Raw genomic sequence first — 16131 nt, 5'->3', positions numbered from 1 at the left:
TCCAGCCTGATGCCTGACCCATGGAATTGGAACTTGCTAGCCTCTACAATCATGTGAACCATTTCTTTGAGATAAATCTCTCTCTCTCTCTACACATTTCACTGGTTTTCTCTTCTAGAGAACCCAGCCTAAGACAAGCACACATACTTTGGACATGTTATCAGGAGGGACCACTCCCTGGAGAAGGACATCATGCTTTGTAAAGTAAAGGGTCAGCAAAAGAGAAGAAGACCCTTAGCAAGATGGATTGACACAGTGGTTGCAAAGGTGGGCTCAAACATAGCAATGATTGTGAAGATGGTGCAGGACTCGGCAGTGTTTTGTTCTGTTGTACATGGGGTCGCTATGAGTTGGAACAGATTCAACAGCACCTAACAAAAACAACTCTGGCGTTTGGGTGGAATATGTGTTGTGCAGCCTCAAATAGCACGTTTTCTCTCTCCAAGCATACTTAGAAGTTTACACCTTAAACCCCTTCGATTTTGCCAAGATTTCCTGAAGGAAAAGTACTGTCTAAACAAATATCAGATATAGAAAAAAGAAATTATATTGCTTAGCAGTTACAATATTTACAGGAAGTCACAGTGGGGACGCTTGAAGACTTGATTGGCCTCTGAGAACGAGTAAATCTGTTTTCCAATGGATCCAGATTTCCAGTCTTGCTTTTCCAGAATTTGAAGATCCTGATTCCCTGGACCCCTAGCGAGGGAAGGTTGTTAGGTACAAATCTCGCTCACCCACTCTCCACTTAACTTGAGAATGAATTACTGTTTTGACAGCTCTGTTGCAGCTCAGCAACAGCCTCTCCAAGCAACCCCTGCTGCGGCGGGCTGGCGGGCGGGACGGTTTCCATGACGACGACTTTGTTTCTCCCCGGTGGCTACCGCTCTTAGCTAGCTGCTGCGTGGGAGCTGACGGGGTTCCGGAGCTTTCAGCCCTCATTATCCTCCTTCTTCCCACTAGAGAAGAAACTGGTTGAACGTTTCCCTCTCCTCTGCCCAGCCAGGAAGTAGTGAAAAACAATCAGACAGGTACTTTCTTGTCCTCCACTTTTCTCTTCTCCTCTTTCTCAGGGCAGGCCATTACGATTTGGTTCAAGGCGGTAATCTCCAAATTCTGTGGGCACCCGCCGGAAATGCAGTTGGTATCACTGTGACTTGTTCTGCGTTTACGTAACATTTTAGAGTTGACTGGCAGTGCATTAAGTATGCCTATTTTTGCTTGGTGATAGCATCACTCTTTCTAGGAAGATGGTTGTTTCAAATTTCTTTCTTTTTTTTGGTGTTTCAAAATATAATTTTAAATATCAGCTTATTTGGGAGGCATACCTCAACACCTGGATTTTAATTTTTTTTTTTTATTGTGGTTTGTATCCCAGAGAGGAAATTTGGCCCAGAATTTTAGAGCTGTAGGGATATTTAGAGAGCATCTAATCTATTGATTTAATCCTTCAGGAAACTGAAGCCCCCAAGGGAAAGCAACTTCTTTCATTTCTTCATGACAAATGGATGGTAAAGCTCTAATAGGAATCTCTCCTCATTTATCTCAACTGCCATTCTTACGAGTATTTCCATATCTGGGAGGAAGATCTAAAAGGGCCTAGAATTTTATTTTTTGGCATTGACATGTAAGATATGAATATATGGAGGCTTGTTTTACAAAATGGCTTTATGGACTTTTTCTCCTCAGAGTATAGAGTATTTTAACCTGTAGGGGACCAAGATGTCAGATGAAAACAAAGCTACCATTGCAGCAGAAAAGGAGGCTCTAAACTTGAAGTTGCCCCCCATAGTTCATCCCTCAGAAGACCTGGGTGTGGACACACCATCCCAAAGCAAGCTGCTCAAGTACAGAAGATCTAAGGAGCAGCAGAAGACAATTCATCAGTTAGTGTAAGTGGCACATTAGTAAACAATGCTTGCTTTGAATTCAGGTAAACTGATTAGCGTTCATATTCTCATAAAAAAACTTTAACTCTGAATGTTAATTTGTAAACAAAATACCATCTTCAAGTTTAATTAGGGAAACAATTGAAAAATAACCATAGTAGCACAAACACTGTATAGTGGTTACCTTTAGTGTTTTAGTTATCTACTGCCGCTATAACAGAAATACCACAAGTGGATGGATTTAACAAAGAGAAATTTATTCTCTCACAGACTAGGAGGTTAGAAGTCTGAATTGAGGGCATCAGCTCCAGGGGAAGACTTTTTCTCTCTGTCAGCTCTGGGGGAAGGTTCTTGTCATCAATCTTCCCCAGCTGAGGAGCTTCTCAGCACAGGGACACCAGGTCCAAAGGATGTGCAGTTCTCCTGGCTCTTGTTACTTGGTGGTATGAGGTCTCCCTGTCTCTCTGTTGGCTTCTCTCTTTTACCATCTCAAAAGAGATTGACTTAAAACATAACCTAATCTTGTACATTGAGTCCTGCCTCTAATCCTGCCTCATTAACATCATAGAGGTAGGATTTACAACACATAGGAAAATCACATCAGACGACAAAATGGTAGACAATCACAAATAATGGGGAATCACAGCCTAGCCAAGTTGACACATATTTTTGGGGAACACAATTCAGTCTATAACATCTAGTAAGGCTTTGTTGTCATTACTTATTCTATGTATTCGTTTACTTCTTACAATAACCTTATAAGGTAGGTACTGTTGCTATCTCTGTGTTACAGGTGAGAAAACTGAGGTGCAGAGAAGTAACTTGCCCAAGGTCACAAAGCTAGGAAGTGACAGAGCTGGGGATTAGATTCAGAAGGTTTGAGTCTAGAGTTCAAATACTTTAAAGCACCATACCAGTCTGATCCTTGATAGAAAAACCAAGTCATTGGGCCTCTACAGATATCATTTCATTTGAAGAAAGAATAAAACATCTTGAAATGACTTATGTTTAAACATTTTTCTATATAAATGACAACCTAGCCCAGCCACCTTCCCCCCCCCGCCCCGCCAATTTAGTGAAAATTAAAACTAATTTAGGTATCAGCTATCAACAAATAATTACTGAGAATTCCCTAGGTACCTGACTCTGCTGAGCTCTGGGATAAATAAAAAACAGACAGGATCTCATCTGGGAGATTCCAGGCCAACGCTAAACTGTACAATGGGGAGCTCCTCTCTGGTGGAGTCTTGCTTGTGTTTCTGCATCCTTCTTTCCCTTCTTGGTTGGCCTCATTTATAAACATTTTTGCACCAGACTGACTTTTACCGTCTTTTACATTGCTGATGGTCATGTTACTGCCAATTTAATAATTTAAGTTTTTGCTGATTTTACTTTCTTTACAATTAAACAGCCTGTTAATATATATTTGTTATATCTATAAAACTTTCTTTAAATTTACATTTTATTAGTTTATCAATCATCTACTCATATTTAAATCTAAATTTATGTGGTATATTGACTGATGTCAGTACCATATACTGTAAGAGATACATTTTATCCCTTTATTTCTAAAACTGTTCAACATTTCAGTGGTCTTAGAGAGTAGTAGAGTATTACCTAGGTGTTACAGATTGTTTTTACTCCAAAATCTTTCTTTATCCCACATTGCTGAGTTCAACTACTTGCAGTTCCATGAACATGCTGTATTTTTTATGACTTAGAGATGCTTCCTGGAATTTTCTTCACTGCTTTATCTGCCTGGGAACTTACATTAGCTCTTCAAGGCTTAGCTTACTGATCATCCCTCTGAGGAGACTTCTCCCAATCCTTTGTGCTGCTTTAACCCATTCTGCATATTTTTCTTCTATCAGTTTATTCAGGAATATTAAATACTTACTGTTATACACATATTATACTGTGTTACTAGGGAGACCATAGAGAACATGGCGGAAAGGATCCTGTCTTTAGAGCACTTATATTCTACCAGAAAATGTTAAAAAAGAAAGTATGTTAATGTACTTTTAGATGGTGATAGGTGTTGTGAAGAAATAAGCTAGTGTAATAGAGTGCCGGGGCAGGTGGAGAGAAAAGGACTGGAGATAACATTTAAGTAAAGACCTAAAGAATAAGAAGCCTGTCATTTAAACACGGGGAAAGCGCTCCAGCAAACAGAATAGCAAGCGTGAAAGCTCTGAAAAAATGAATGCCCCTAGTGTGTTCTAGGACTTGGTAAAGACCAGTGTCACTGGAGTATCCTGGGCCTGGAGAAGATGGAGAGAAAGATGGGGCAGATCATGCAAGGTTTTGTCCACCAGGATAAGTAGTTTTGATTTTAGGTGCAGTGGAAGGAATTGAAATGTTTTAAACAGGGAAGTGACATGGTATCTGATTTACTTTTTTAAAATACCACCCTGGCTACTGAGAATAGACTGAGGTGGAGGGGAAGAGGGCAAGAGTGGAAGGAGACAAGGAGACCTGGTACAGGAACTGTAATATTTAGATGTTGGGTAGAGAAGGGTAAGCCACATGTAGTGTAAAGAAGTGTGACTGGTAAGGCAGGAGGAAGACCAGAAAGCAGGTTGTCGCAAGCAGAGAGAGCAGAGCGTATTATCATAGAAAGTGTTGTCACTCATTTTTTTAGTTGTCTTTCTCCTCTACTTTGGCATGCTTAAGGACAGAGATCTGAAACAAAGCACAATGTCATGTTAATATGGGTGAATGGATGAGTGAATGAATGAGTGAATGAATGAATTTACTAAGGAGGAATCTTACCTCTTAGGGTGCTTTGTACAGATCTGTAAGTAGTACCGCTTTCATTCGGGTGCTTAATAAAAGTTACTGCCTCTGAATTACCTGAAGGTAGTGTTCTATAAATACTGAGTTTAGAACGGTTATGTGCTTCTTTGGGAAAAATTCATTTGGAATTAAGAGTTTTTGTACTGGAAATATAAGGAGCCCTGCTGGTGTAACGGTTAAGTGCTTGGCTGCTAACCAAAAGTTTGGTGGTTTGAACCCACCAGTGCTTCTATGGGAGAAAGCACTAGCAATCTGCTCCCATAAAGATAACAGCCTAGAAAACTGTATGGGCAGTTCTACTCTGTCATACCTAAAAACCCAGTGCCCTAGAGTTATGGGGTCACAATTAGTTGAAATTGAATTGACAGCACCTAACAACAAGTACTGCAAGTGTACCTTTCTGGATGGCCATGGAGTTTGCGTTTCTCTATCTTCTCACTACCTCTACCTGTTAGGCAGTAGGAATGCAGGCTTCCTTTCTTTAAAGGTGGGGCAAGGCCTGTGAATAGAGGGAGTTCAGGGGTAAGGCACGAGGTCAAGAGTCATGGGCAGAATTGGGCCTCATGCTGGGACCAGTTCCTGGGAACACCTGGCTGAGCCAATTTTTTTTTTTTTTTTTTTTAGCTAATTTTGTTTTGCTCTTGTTGAGAATATACACAGCAAAACATAAACCAATTCAGCAGCTTCTACATGTACCATTTAGTGACATTGATTGCATTCCTAGAGTTGTACAACCATTCTCACCCTCCTTTTCTCCTTTTCTGAGTTGTTCCTCCCCCTTTATCTTAAGCTTACTAACCCCTAAGGTTCCCTTCCAATCTTTTGACTTACTATTGTAAATTTGATCCCATATAGATTGTTCTTAAAAGAGCATAATGCTCAAGGCAGATCTTTTTTACTATTCAGTTTTAAGAAGACTTCAGAGGATATTTTTGGTTCAAAGTTCAAAGCTTATCTCAGGGTAATAGGTTCAGGAGGCAGTTGCTCATGAGTGAACCAATCTTTTTTTTCAAGAATGAACCTACTTTGGCTGCTAACTCCCTCTTGATTCAGACCAGTGTTTGTCTCCTTCACCACATGAGGTCTCTTACACAGATTTTTGGAATTAATCTGGTTTTTGTTTATTTCTTCCTTTTTAATTGTTAATACACAAAACGAAAATAGACAGGGAATGAAAAGGCTCACTCTTACATTCTTCCTAGCTCTCTTTATTTATGTTGTTTTTAGGTGCTGTCGAGTTGGCTCTGACTGAGAACAAACAGAACAAAACACTGCCCGATCCTGCGCCATCCTCACAATTGTTGTTATGCTTAAGCCCATTGTTGCAGTCACTGTGTCAGTTCATCTTGTTGAGGGTCTTCCTCTTCTTTGCTGACCTTCTACTTGACCAAGCCGATGTCCTTCTCCAGGGACTGAGCCCTCCTGATAACGTGTCCAAAGTACGTGAGGTATAGTCTTGCCATCCTTGTGTCTAAGGAGCATTCTGGTTGTACTTTTGCCAGTGGCAAAAGCAGGCTGCAGAAATTTTGCTAATATTACACCATTAAAGGGTGACATTTATATGAAGAGCTTGAGGTAGTTTAATGTATTTTTATATTGGGATAATTATAATGCAAGCCAGCCTCTTATTCGTGCCAAGTGACATACCAAAGTATAAGGCAAATTCCTTGAAAGTAGTAATCACTAGAGCGGGGCTGTTCAGGGAGGCATGATGTATAAGGGAAAGTCTGACCTAGGCCTTCGAGATGAACAAAAGGAGGAGGACATTCCTGGCACATTTCCTGGCACACTTCATGTGTAAAGGTCTTAGGGATTTTAGCTCAGGAAGATTCACTAGGGAAATGAAGCTGCTCAAAAAGCTAATTCAGCCTTAGTCTGCATTAGTGAATATAGAATGTCTAGAATGTGGAAGAGAAAACTTTTCACTCTGCACTGGTCGAACAGCATCTGAAATCCTGGGGTTATACTTTAAGACGGACATTGACAAGCTAGAATAGTTATAGAGGAGAATGGCCATGATAGGGAGGAAATTTAAAACCATATCATTTGAATGGAGCTGACTCAATGAATGAGAATATAGACTCTGGCATCAGACTCATATCTCATCTCTGGAGCTAATTAACCACGTGAATTTCAGCAAGTCACATAACCTTACTTATTTTCACTTTCTTATCTATAATATGGAGATAAGAATAGTGTTTGGATTGTTGTGAGAGTTAAATGAAATATATGCATATAAAGATCCTAACCCAATACCTCAAACATAATATGCTTGCCATAAAGGGTAGCTTTTATTGACAGGAAGAGTTGAAGGAGCTGGGTAGGTATCATTAAGCTTTTGAAGAGTAACATGGAAGAAAAATATGACTGTTTCTATCTGGCTTCAGAAAATAGTAGTTGCAAGGATACAACTCAATATAAAAATTTTGTTTCTAACAACAATAGCTAGCTGACAATAGATGGCACTGCCTCAGAAAGTGATGGCCCTCCCACCCCCTTGTCCCCTATCCCCTGCACAAGGAGTTCAACTTCATATTGTTGAGAGTATTCATGTATCAGGTAAGATATCGAACTAGATGTGTGAGATCTTTTCCAGATCCACTATCCTGATCATTTATTCAACTGATATTTATTCAGTTCTTTTTTTCTTGATGGGGACCGTCATGGATTGAATTGTGTCCCCCCAAAATATCTGTCAACTTGGGTAGGTCATGATTCCCAGTATTGTAGGATTGTCTACCATTTTGTCATCTGATGTGATTTCCCTTTGTGTTGTAAATGCTATCACTATGATGTTAATGAGCTGGATTAGCAGCAGTTATGTTGATGAGGGAAACCCAGGTGGCATAGTGGTTAAGTGCTATGGTGGCTAACAAAGAGGTTGGCAGTTCAAATCCACCAGGCAGTCCTTGGAAACTATGGGGCAGTTCTACTTTGTCCTACAGGGTTGCTATGAGTTGGAATGAGTCGCTATTAGGTAGCAGTGGGTTTGTTTTTTTGGTTTATATTGATGAGATCTACAAGATTAGATAGTGTCTTAAGCCAATCTCTTTTGTGATATAAAAGAGAGAAGGGAGCAGAGAGACATGGGGGACCTCATACTACCGAGAAAGCAGTGCCAGGAGCAGAGCGCATCCTTTGGACCCAGGGTTCCTGCGCGGAGAACCTCCTAGTCCAGGGAGGGATTGATGACAAGGGCCTTCCTCCAGAGCCGATAGAGAAAGCCATCCCCTGGAGCTGACACCCTGAATTTGGACTTCTAGCTTACGAGACTGTGAGAGAATAAACTTTCGTTTGTTACAGCCATCCATTTGTGGTATTTCTGTGACAGCAGCACTAGACAACTAAAACAGGGACTATCCAGGTGGTGCAGATAGAGCAGTGAGCAAAGCAGATATGTTTGCTGCCTTTATGGAGCTTTCCCGTCTGTAGTTTTCTGGTTCCAGTGGCCACCCTTTCCTTGAAATTCTTTTTGGTTCTTCTCTTATCTCTCTGACCATATCTCCCTTTCCTTCTTTAATTGTTGTTCTTCCACATTCCTGTCAATGTTGGCATTCTCCAAACTTCTTTTTTCAGGTCTCTTTTCCTTGTTCACTTTCTGCCTTGGCCATCTCTTCCAGTACATCTAGCCTTCACAAACTGTTAGATTTCTCTTCCTAAAAATGTTCTCATGCTCAAAAACTCTCATTGACTCTCCATTGTCTATTGAATAAAAAGACTTGCTATTTGCGGCCTGTAGCTTGATAGTACAACCCATTTCTCCAAACTTTTGTCTACCTGGTCTGTAACCTTGGGACATATTGGATAACTCCCTACTCCCATTTTATTTTTTGATCATTTTTTTGTCTTCCTGTCTCAGAGGCTTTGTTTTTTCAGATCCATCTGCTCAGGATAACCACATCTCTACCTGAAATTCTCTTCTTTGTTTGAAGCTCATTGCAAATGCTAACGGTTCATGTAGCCTTCCCAGATACCCTTGGGGTAGAAATAAACTTGTCCCTCCTTTTAAGGATCAGGGTCCCATATCTTTCATATGGCATCCTGTTTTTATCTTTTCACCCTATCAGTTTATAAATTCCTTGAGAATTGTTGGTGCTATACTTTTATATTACCTTATTATGCCTTACATAATCTAAGTGTTCAATAAATGTTTGTTGACAGATGAATGAATTACATAATATGATACAATTTTATTTACAGAAGAAATTTTATTTTATGGATGATAAATTCATATATTCAAAATTGGTTGTTGAATACCTACTATGTGCCAGGCACTGTTCCAGGCACTGGAGATACAGTAGTAAAACAGTTTCTGCTCTTTTATATCCCAGAGTGGGGAGACAGAAAATAACCAGCATATAATGGCTGATGGTGGTAAGTGCAACGAAGTAAGATAAGACAGGACAAAAGAGATGGATAGTGAAGGGGGCAATATTTTATAGGGTAAAGGAAAGTTTCACTAACAAGATGGTATTTGAGCAGAGATAATACATGTAAGGGCTTACTGTGCATGAGGATTAATTTCAAAATTATCAATAAGTTATAATTTAAAAAATGAATTGATTATTACTTTTAGTCACACCCTTTTACACATGAAGTTTTTGAAAATTAAGATCTCACTAATAATAACTATTGAGATTTTTTCTTATAGAAAATTCTGTAAGATAGAAATACTCTTGAATATCTCTTCTTTTTAGTGTAGTAGAAAAATGCACAAATTGTAATGGTTTAATAATATATTCTAATGTTATCTTAAAGAGAGTCATATATTTTTCTAACTATAAATTTCAGAATTGATGGAGCCAAAAAAAATTTAGACAAAACACTGTATAAAAGAATACCTTCATTACCAGAGCCAGAATATCCTTCAACTGTAAGTTAAATTTTCTCTTTAAAAAGTCCATCATCTTGCCATTTTAATTCTTAATTATTTTTTTAAAATAATTTTTATTGTGCTTTAATTCTTAATTATTTTTAAGAAAATTTCAATATGATTAACATTTAAAAATGAAATAGGTATATTTTAAGCTATTTATATTTTTATTTTATCTCTCTGATTTAATTATGTTTTGTTTGTTTGTTTTTGACAGATGGCCAGTGAAAATAAAAAAAAAGGAGTGAGTTCAATTTTTATATTTTTTCTAAGACCACCTGCTAAGGCTCATTCTATAAAAGGAAGACATTTAGAAACTGAGGTTTTTGTTTTCTCTATCAAGGGGAACAAGCATGTCATGGAGGACAGTATGGGTTTTGAGTTATAATTTTCTTGCTATTCATTATTTGAGGATTAGTTATGTATATGTTGTAGTTATTTGAGACTACTAAAAAAAGAAACATTCAAAGTGGCCATTATAAAGAAAATACATTTTTTTAGGATAAGATTTTGATATAATGACAGCTCCTCATCTACTCAACAAGTGCTTGTTCAGAATCTATTGTGTGCGAACCACATGCTAGATGCCAGAGGTTAAAAAAGAAAAAGACGCTGACTTCACGGATGACAGCGTGGGGCTGCGATGTGATTGGTGGAAAGAGGCGACGTGTAAAATTCCTTTAATGGCAAAGGACACAGGAATTTATGAAGCTGGTTACACAAAAGAGGAAGCTGTTAGCATGCTTCCAGAAGGGGTTACAGGTTTCCCCAAGTCCCTCAAAGTTCCCCCTGGGGATAGTGGGCTGAGGAGGATACCACCATGGGAACTGAGGATACTTGGCACAACCCCATTTTAGCTATTTCAAAGGTTGTTTGTTTGTTTGTTTGTTTTAAATATCTTTCTTCCTCCTCCACCTGCTTCCCAGTTTTTCTGGAGACTTCGACTGTGTGTGCTTGCCTCTTTATACTAGGTGTAAGAACTGATACAAAACAAACTCAGAACATTCGTAAGGATTCAGTGTGAGACTGGGTGAGTCATAAGATGTATTGGTCAGTTCTGGCCTCCTAGTGTCTCACACACTACAGTAGGGAGCCGGATGCGAAAGCAGTCACTCACTGCTGAATCTATTGCTCTTGGCAGTTTTACTGGCAGATGCACCACCACATTATTAATATCACCAGTGACCACTAACTGCCAAATCCAAATGGTATTTTTTTTCAGTAATTCTCTTATTAGACCTCCAGCTGACTTTTTAAAACACTTTTTTACTTTGAAATAATTAGACAAATAGATCATTGGAACAAACTAGATGACTTAGAAATAGACCTACGCAAGTACAACCAACTGATTTTTGACAAAGGTGCAAAAGCAGTTCAATGGAGAGAGAATAGCCTTTTCTACAAACAGGGCGGAACAATTGGGCATACATAAGTAAAAACAAAACAAAAAATCTTCCACCTAAGCCTCACACCTTGTACAAAAATTAGCTAAAAATGGGTCGTAGATTTAAATGTAAATGTAAAACTATAAAAACTTTTTAGAAGAAAACAAAGAATTTATAGATGTGACACCAAAAGCACAATCCACAAAAGGAAAAGAAAAAAAAAAACAATAAATTGGATTTCATTAAAATTAAAAACTTCCTCTGTGAAAGATTTTGTAAAGAGGATGAAAACATAAGCTACGCACTGGGGGAAAATGTTTACGAATCACGTATCCACGCATCTCAAAATTCAGCAGTATAAACATGAATAATCCAATTAGAAAATGGACAAAAGACATGCACAGACATTTTACCAAAGAGGATATATGGGAAAGCAAATAAGCACATGGAGGATGTTTGACATCAGCAGTTATTAGGGCAATGAAAATTAAAACCATGATGAGTTATCATTACGTGCCTATTAGAAGGGCTGAAATAAGAACAACAAGTTCAGCTGACTTTTGACACTACTGATTATTCTCTTCCTTTCTGTTCCATTATGCTTATTCTCCTGGTTCTCTGACCATTATTTTTCTGTCACCTTCATGGGTTTCTTTTCCCTACCTGACTGTGGCCTGTAGTTCTCTTTTCTTGAATCTTGCTGGATGATTCTCTTCTTTCCTGAATCAACTGCCTCCCTTATATATTGACGACTTCCAGAGATTTATGCACAAATACCTCAAACTCAGCGTGTCAAAAAATGAACTAATCAGCTTCCTTCATAAAACTCCTCTTCTGTTTATTCTCTACTCTAGTTGTTTTTTATACTGTCCAGTTACTCGTGCTTAAAACATCTGTGTTGCCTTCTCTTTCCTCCTCCCCAGTCACCCACCTGCGGTTTCCAGTTGCTATGATTGTATGTCTAATCAGTTCTCTTCCTGTCCCAGCTTTGGATTAGGCCTTTATCTCTTGCGCTGACTGTAGCAGCCTTCACTGATCTCCTTTAACCTATAGGATTAAAGCTTTAATGTGGCATTCAAGGCCCTCTGTCATTTGACTTGAAGAAATATGCCCTTTCCCTCCTCACTGCCTTTGCCTGGCATGCCTCCACACCATCCATGCTCCCTTTTACCTGACTGCCTCTAATTCATCTTTGAAGATTCAACTCAGTCATCATTCCCCAGAAAGCCTTCTGTATGTTTGGATAGATGACTTCCTCTTGCTCCCATTATACCCTGTTCATTTTCATTTTACTTAGCACATTCTATTATATTTATCTTTTTATATATTAAAATTATGTATCCTAGCCTCGAGGCTAGGATTTGCTTCTTAAATCATCTTTGTATCTTAACAACTATGGTATCGAATACCCTTAGTGGGTATTCAATAAATACTTGATGAATGAATAAAAATAAACACATTGAGTGAAATATAGCAGATGTTGTGACTGAAGTGTGAAGAGACTACAGTGAAGGCATAAAGTAGGAAGCTTTCAAGAAAGACTTTGGAAGTACATGGTTTGACTCAAGAAAACAGGTATCTTTTTGATAAAGGAAGAATTTACACTTTCATTCTCAGGGTCAAATGTATTTTCATTTTGGGAGATGAAAGGTGTCTGAGTTATCTAGTGCTGCTATAACAGAAATGCCGCAAGTGCACGGCTTTAACAAAGAGAAATTTATTCTCTCATGATCTAGGAGACTAGAAGTTTGAATTCAGGGTACCAGCTCCAGGGGGAGGCTTTCTCCCTCTGTCAGCTCTGAGGGAAGGTCCTTGTCATCAACCTTCACTTGGTCTAGGAGCTTCTCAGGGCGGGGACCTCATGTCCAAAGAACAGACTCCCCTCCTGTCCTTCATTCTTGGTAGCGTGAGGTCCCCCTGTGTCTCTGCTCGCTTCTTTCTTTTACGTCTCAAAAGAGATTAACTTGAGGTACAGTTAATCTTGTAGATTGAGTCCTGCCTCATTAACATAGCTGCCTCATTAACATCATAGAGGTAGGATTTACAACACATAGAAAAATCACATCAGATGACAAAATGGTGGATAATCTCACAATACTGGGAATCATGGCCTAGCCAAGGTTGACACACATTTTTGGGAGGCACAATTCAGTCGCTTATAAAAGGGTTAAAAAACAAAAAGGTATAAGTTAAGGATACATTATTATAACAATGGATTTAAAATTTCATATCACTGTATGGCCATGTGGAGCCCTGGTGGTACAGTGGTTAAGAGCTCGGCTGCTAACCAAAAGGTCAGCAGTTCGAATCCACCAGCCATTCCTTGGAAACCCTATGGGGCAGTTAGTTCTACTCTGTCCTCTGGGGTTGCCATGAGTTGGAATCAACTCGATGGCCGTGGGATTGGTTTGGTTTTGGCATATGGTCATGTAATGGTTTTATCCAGAGCTTGACCCTGACCTGCTTTATAGAACTTCTGTAGGTTTGAGGGATTGAGAAAATATCTTCCTTGTCTGTGATTAATTCACTTATTAACAAAATTCTTAATAAATGTCTACTCTGTACTTGATCCTTCGCTAGGTGCTTAAGGTTGATGAACAAGACAGACATAGTGTTTACCCTTGAGGAGTTTATACTCTAATGGGGAAGACATGTAATAATCAAGTAAACAAATAAATATAAAAATAATTGTGATAAGTACTATGAAGGAAAACAGGCTACTATGACAGAGATGGACTGGTGGGGGAGTGAGGCCATTTAGGGAGGTGGTTAGTGGGAGCCCTTCAAGCTGTCACTTGTGTCCTTTTTGACATACCCTATCACTGAGCACTTCCTTACTTCTGGCACACTGAGATGTTCCAGCTCATCCCATACTTTTCCTTGTTCTAGCCCTGGAATCAGGCTTTTCTCCAAGGATTCCTTCTTTTAGTGGAGAATGATATTTAGAAATCATGATATGAGTATTACGTGTACTCCTTAATACTGGGATGTCATTGCTTATTGGCTCTCTCAGCAAAAAGAGCTAAGAAATTATTACGTTTGTCTAAAAAACCAATTCCAGTTCAGTGCCACAGGATTCCTTCCACTTTCCATATTTGTAGCTTCTCTAACAGTGAAAAACCTGACTTTCATTAACCACAATATATTTATTTATTTTGTTAAATTCTAGAATACATATAAATGGTTTGAAAATTGCTAACTCATACCATTGTGAAAAATAAACCTACTTGCTATAGGATCGCTATGAGTCGGAATCTACTTGGACAGTGCACAACAACAAATAGTTTGATATTTGTCTGCAGTTTTTTGTATCTAACCTGTGGGTATATAGTCAAAACAGTATGTTGAAAAGTTACTGTGGTTACTTCTACACCCCCTTTCAGTGTAGCATATTATTAATTTGAAATACAGTTAGGTTCATTTGTTTCTGTTTGTTTTCATATTAGATTTCTTTCTTTAATCATCTTTTTTATTTTTTTTAATTTGTACTTTGAGAATGTGAAGGAATAACATGGTTTGAAAGGCAGAACTGTACCAAAGGGTATACTCAGAGAAGTGTCTCTTGCCTTCTAGCCATTCCCATGTCCCATACTTTCTACCCTATTCTACCACACTCCCCCGCCATGTAACCAATCTCACTAATTTCTGGTTTATCCTTCCTGTGTTGAATTTTGCACAACTGAGCAGATAATTTTCTTTATTTCAGCATTTATCCTATACAGAACCATACTATAGATAATCTTTTACATTTTTTTTAACTTAACAATATATCCTAGAAATCACTCTGTGTCAGTTCATAAAGACCTTCCTAATTCTTTTATGTTGCTGCAGAGAACACCAGTGTGTGGCTACATAATGGTTTACTGAACTGCTCCCAACTGTTTCCAATATTTTGCTGCAATGAATGATCTTGTGTATGTGTATTCTCATATTGTTGGAACTGTGTCTTCAATTTCTAGAAGTGGCATTGCCAGGTGGATATGTTTTGTTAGATATTGTCAAATTCTTCTCCAAAGAGTTGTGCTAGTTTGTATTCCTGTTAGCAATTTATGAGAGTGTCTGTAGCCTCATAGTCTCACCAACAGAATGTGGGCTGACACTTTCTATTTTTTTGCCAGTCTGATAGGTAAGAAATACTATCTCAGATTAGTTTTAATTTGCTTTCTGTAATTATAAGTGAGTTTGGACATCATTTCATGTGATTAAGGGCCATTTTTTATAATTTTTTGATGAAATATTGGTTGATATCTTCTGCTCATTTTTCTATTGTATTTTTGGTTTTATCTTACACTAACTTTAAAGCTTTCTTTTATACTTTTTTTGAGTTACATGTTACAAATATTTTCTCCCAGATTGTCAGTTTTGGTTTGACTTTGTTTAATATGATGTTTTTGCCATGCTAATGTTTTTATTTTTATATAGTCAAAATGTATAAATCACTTTTTTTTTTTGCATCTGAAATTTGAATCATAGTTGGAAAGTTTTTCTCTACACTCAAGTTATAGAAGAATTCATCCATGTTTTCTTCTAGTCCTTGTATAGTTTCACTGTTTAATTTATACTCCTGATCTATTTGTAGTTTCCTTGTACAAGATGTAAAGTATGGATTAAATTTATCTTTTTCCATATGACTGACCAGTTGTCCCAGCACTCTTTATTTAAACTGCCATCTTTACCTCAGTGATTTTAGGTGACACATTTAGTGTATGTGAGATTTTCCTATTACTGGCTCTATTTCTGGACTTTTTATTCTTTTACACTGGTCTTGTTTGTTCATGCACCTGTGCTGCACTGTTCTAATTATAGAGGCTTTTTAGTATGCTTTTCACCGCCTGTCTATCAGTTTGTCATACTGTGGTGGCTTGCATGTTGCAGTGATACTGGAAGCTTTGCCACCGGTATTTCAAATACCAGAAGGATCACCTTTGGTGGACAGCTTTCAGCAAAGATTCCAGACTAAGACAGACTAGGAAGAAGGACCTGACATTCTACTTCTAAAAAAATTGGCCAGTGAAAACCTTATGAATAGCAGTGAAACATTGTCTGATATAGTGCCAGAAAATGAGCTCCTTAGGTTGGAAGGCACTCAGAATACAACTGGGGAAGAATTGCCTCCTCAAAGTGAGTCGATCTTAATGATCTGGATGGAGTAAAGCCTTTGGGACCTTCATTTTCTATTGTGGCATGA

At 38.3% G+C, this 16131-nt stretch overlaps 1 protein-coding gene across 14 annotated transcripts in view; it reads left to right on the top strand.

Moving 5' to 3' along the window:
* The first annotated feature begins 885 nt into the window (after positions 1-885).
* DNAH12 (dynein axonemal heavy chain 12) overlaps positions 886-16131 on the top strand; it is a 210342-nt gene continuing 195096 nt past the window's right edge. For 13 of the 14 annotated variants that reach the window (XR_007514395.1, XM_049861985.1, XM_049861986.1 and 10 more), the window contains exons 1-4: positions 886-1031; positions 1690-1892; positions 9477-9558; positions 9776-9802. Coding sequence is in view for 13 of the 14 variants with exons in the window: in XM_049861985.1 (XP_049717942.1) it covers positions 1723-1892; positions 9477-9558; positions 9776-9802 (279 nt within the window). In the remaining variant the exon portion in view is untranslated. Of the gene's footprint in view, positions 1032-1689; positions 1893-5912; positions 6125-9476; positions 9559-9775; positions 9803-16131 lie in introns of those variants that run through there. The other variant, XM_049861987.1, reaches the window with a different exon arrangement.

This window comes from Elephas maximus, chromosome 20, assembly GCF_024166365.1.
Source record: "Elephas maximus indicus isolate mEleMax1 chromosome 20, mEleMax1 primary haplotype, whole genome shotgun sequence".
NCBI classification, from domain to species: Eukaryota; Metazoa; Chordata; class Mammalia; order Proboscidea; family Elephantidae; genus Elephas; species Elephas maximus.
This window is presented reverse-complemented; position numbering and strand designations above follow the sequence as displayed.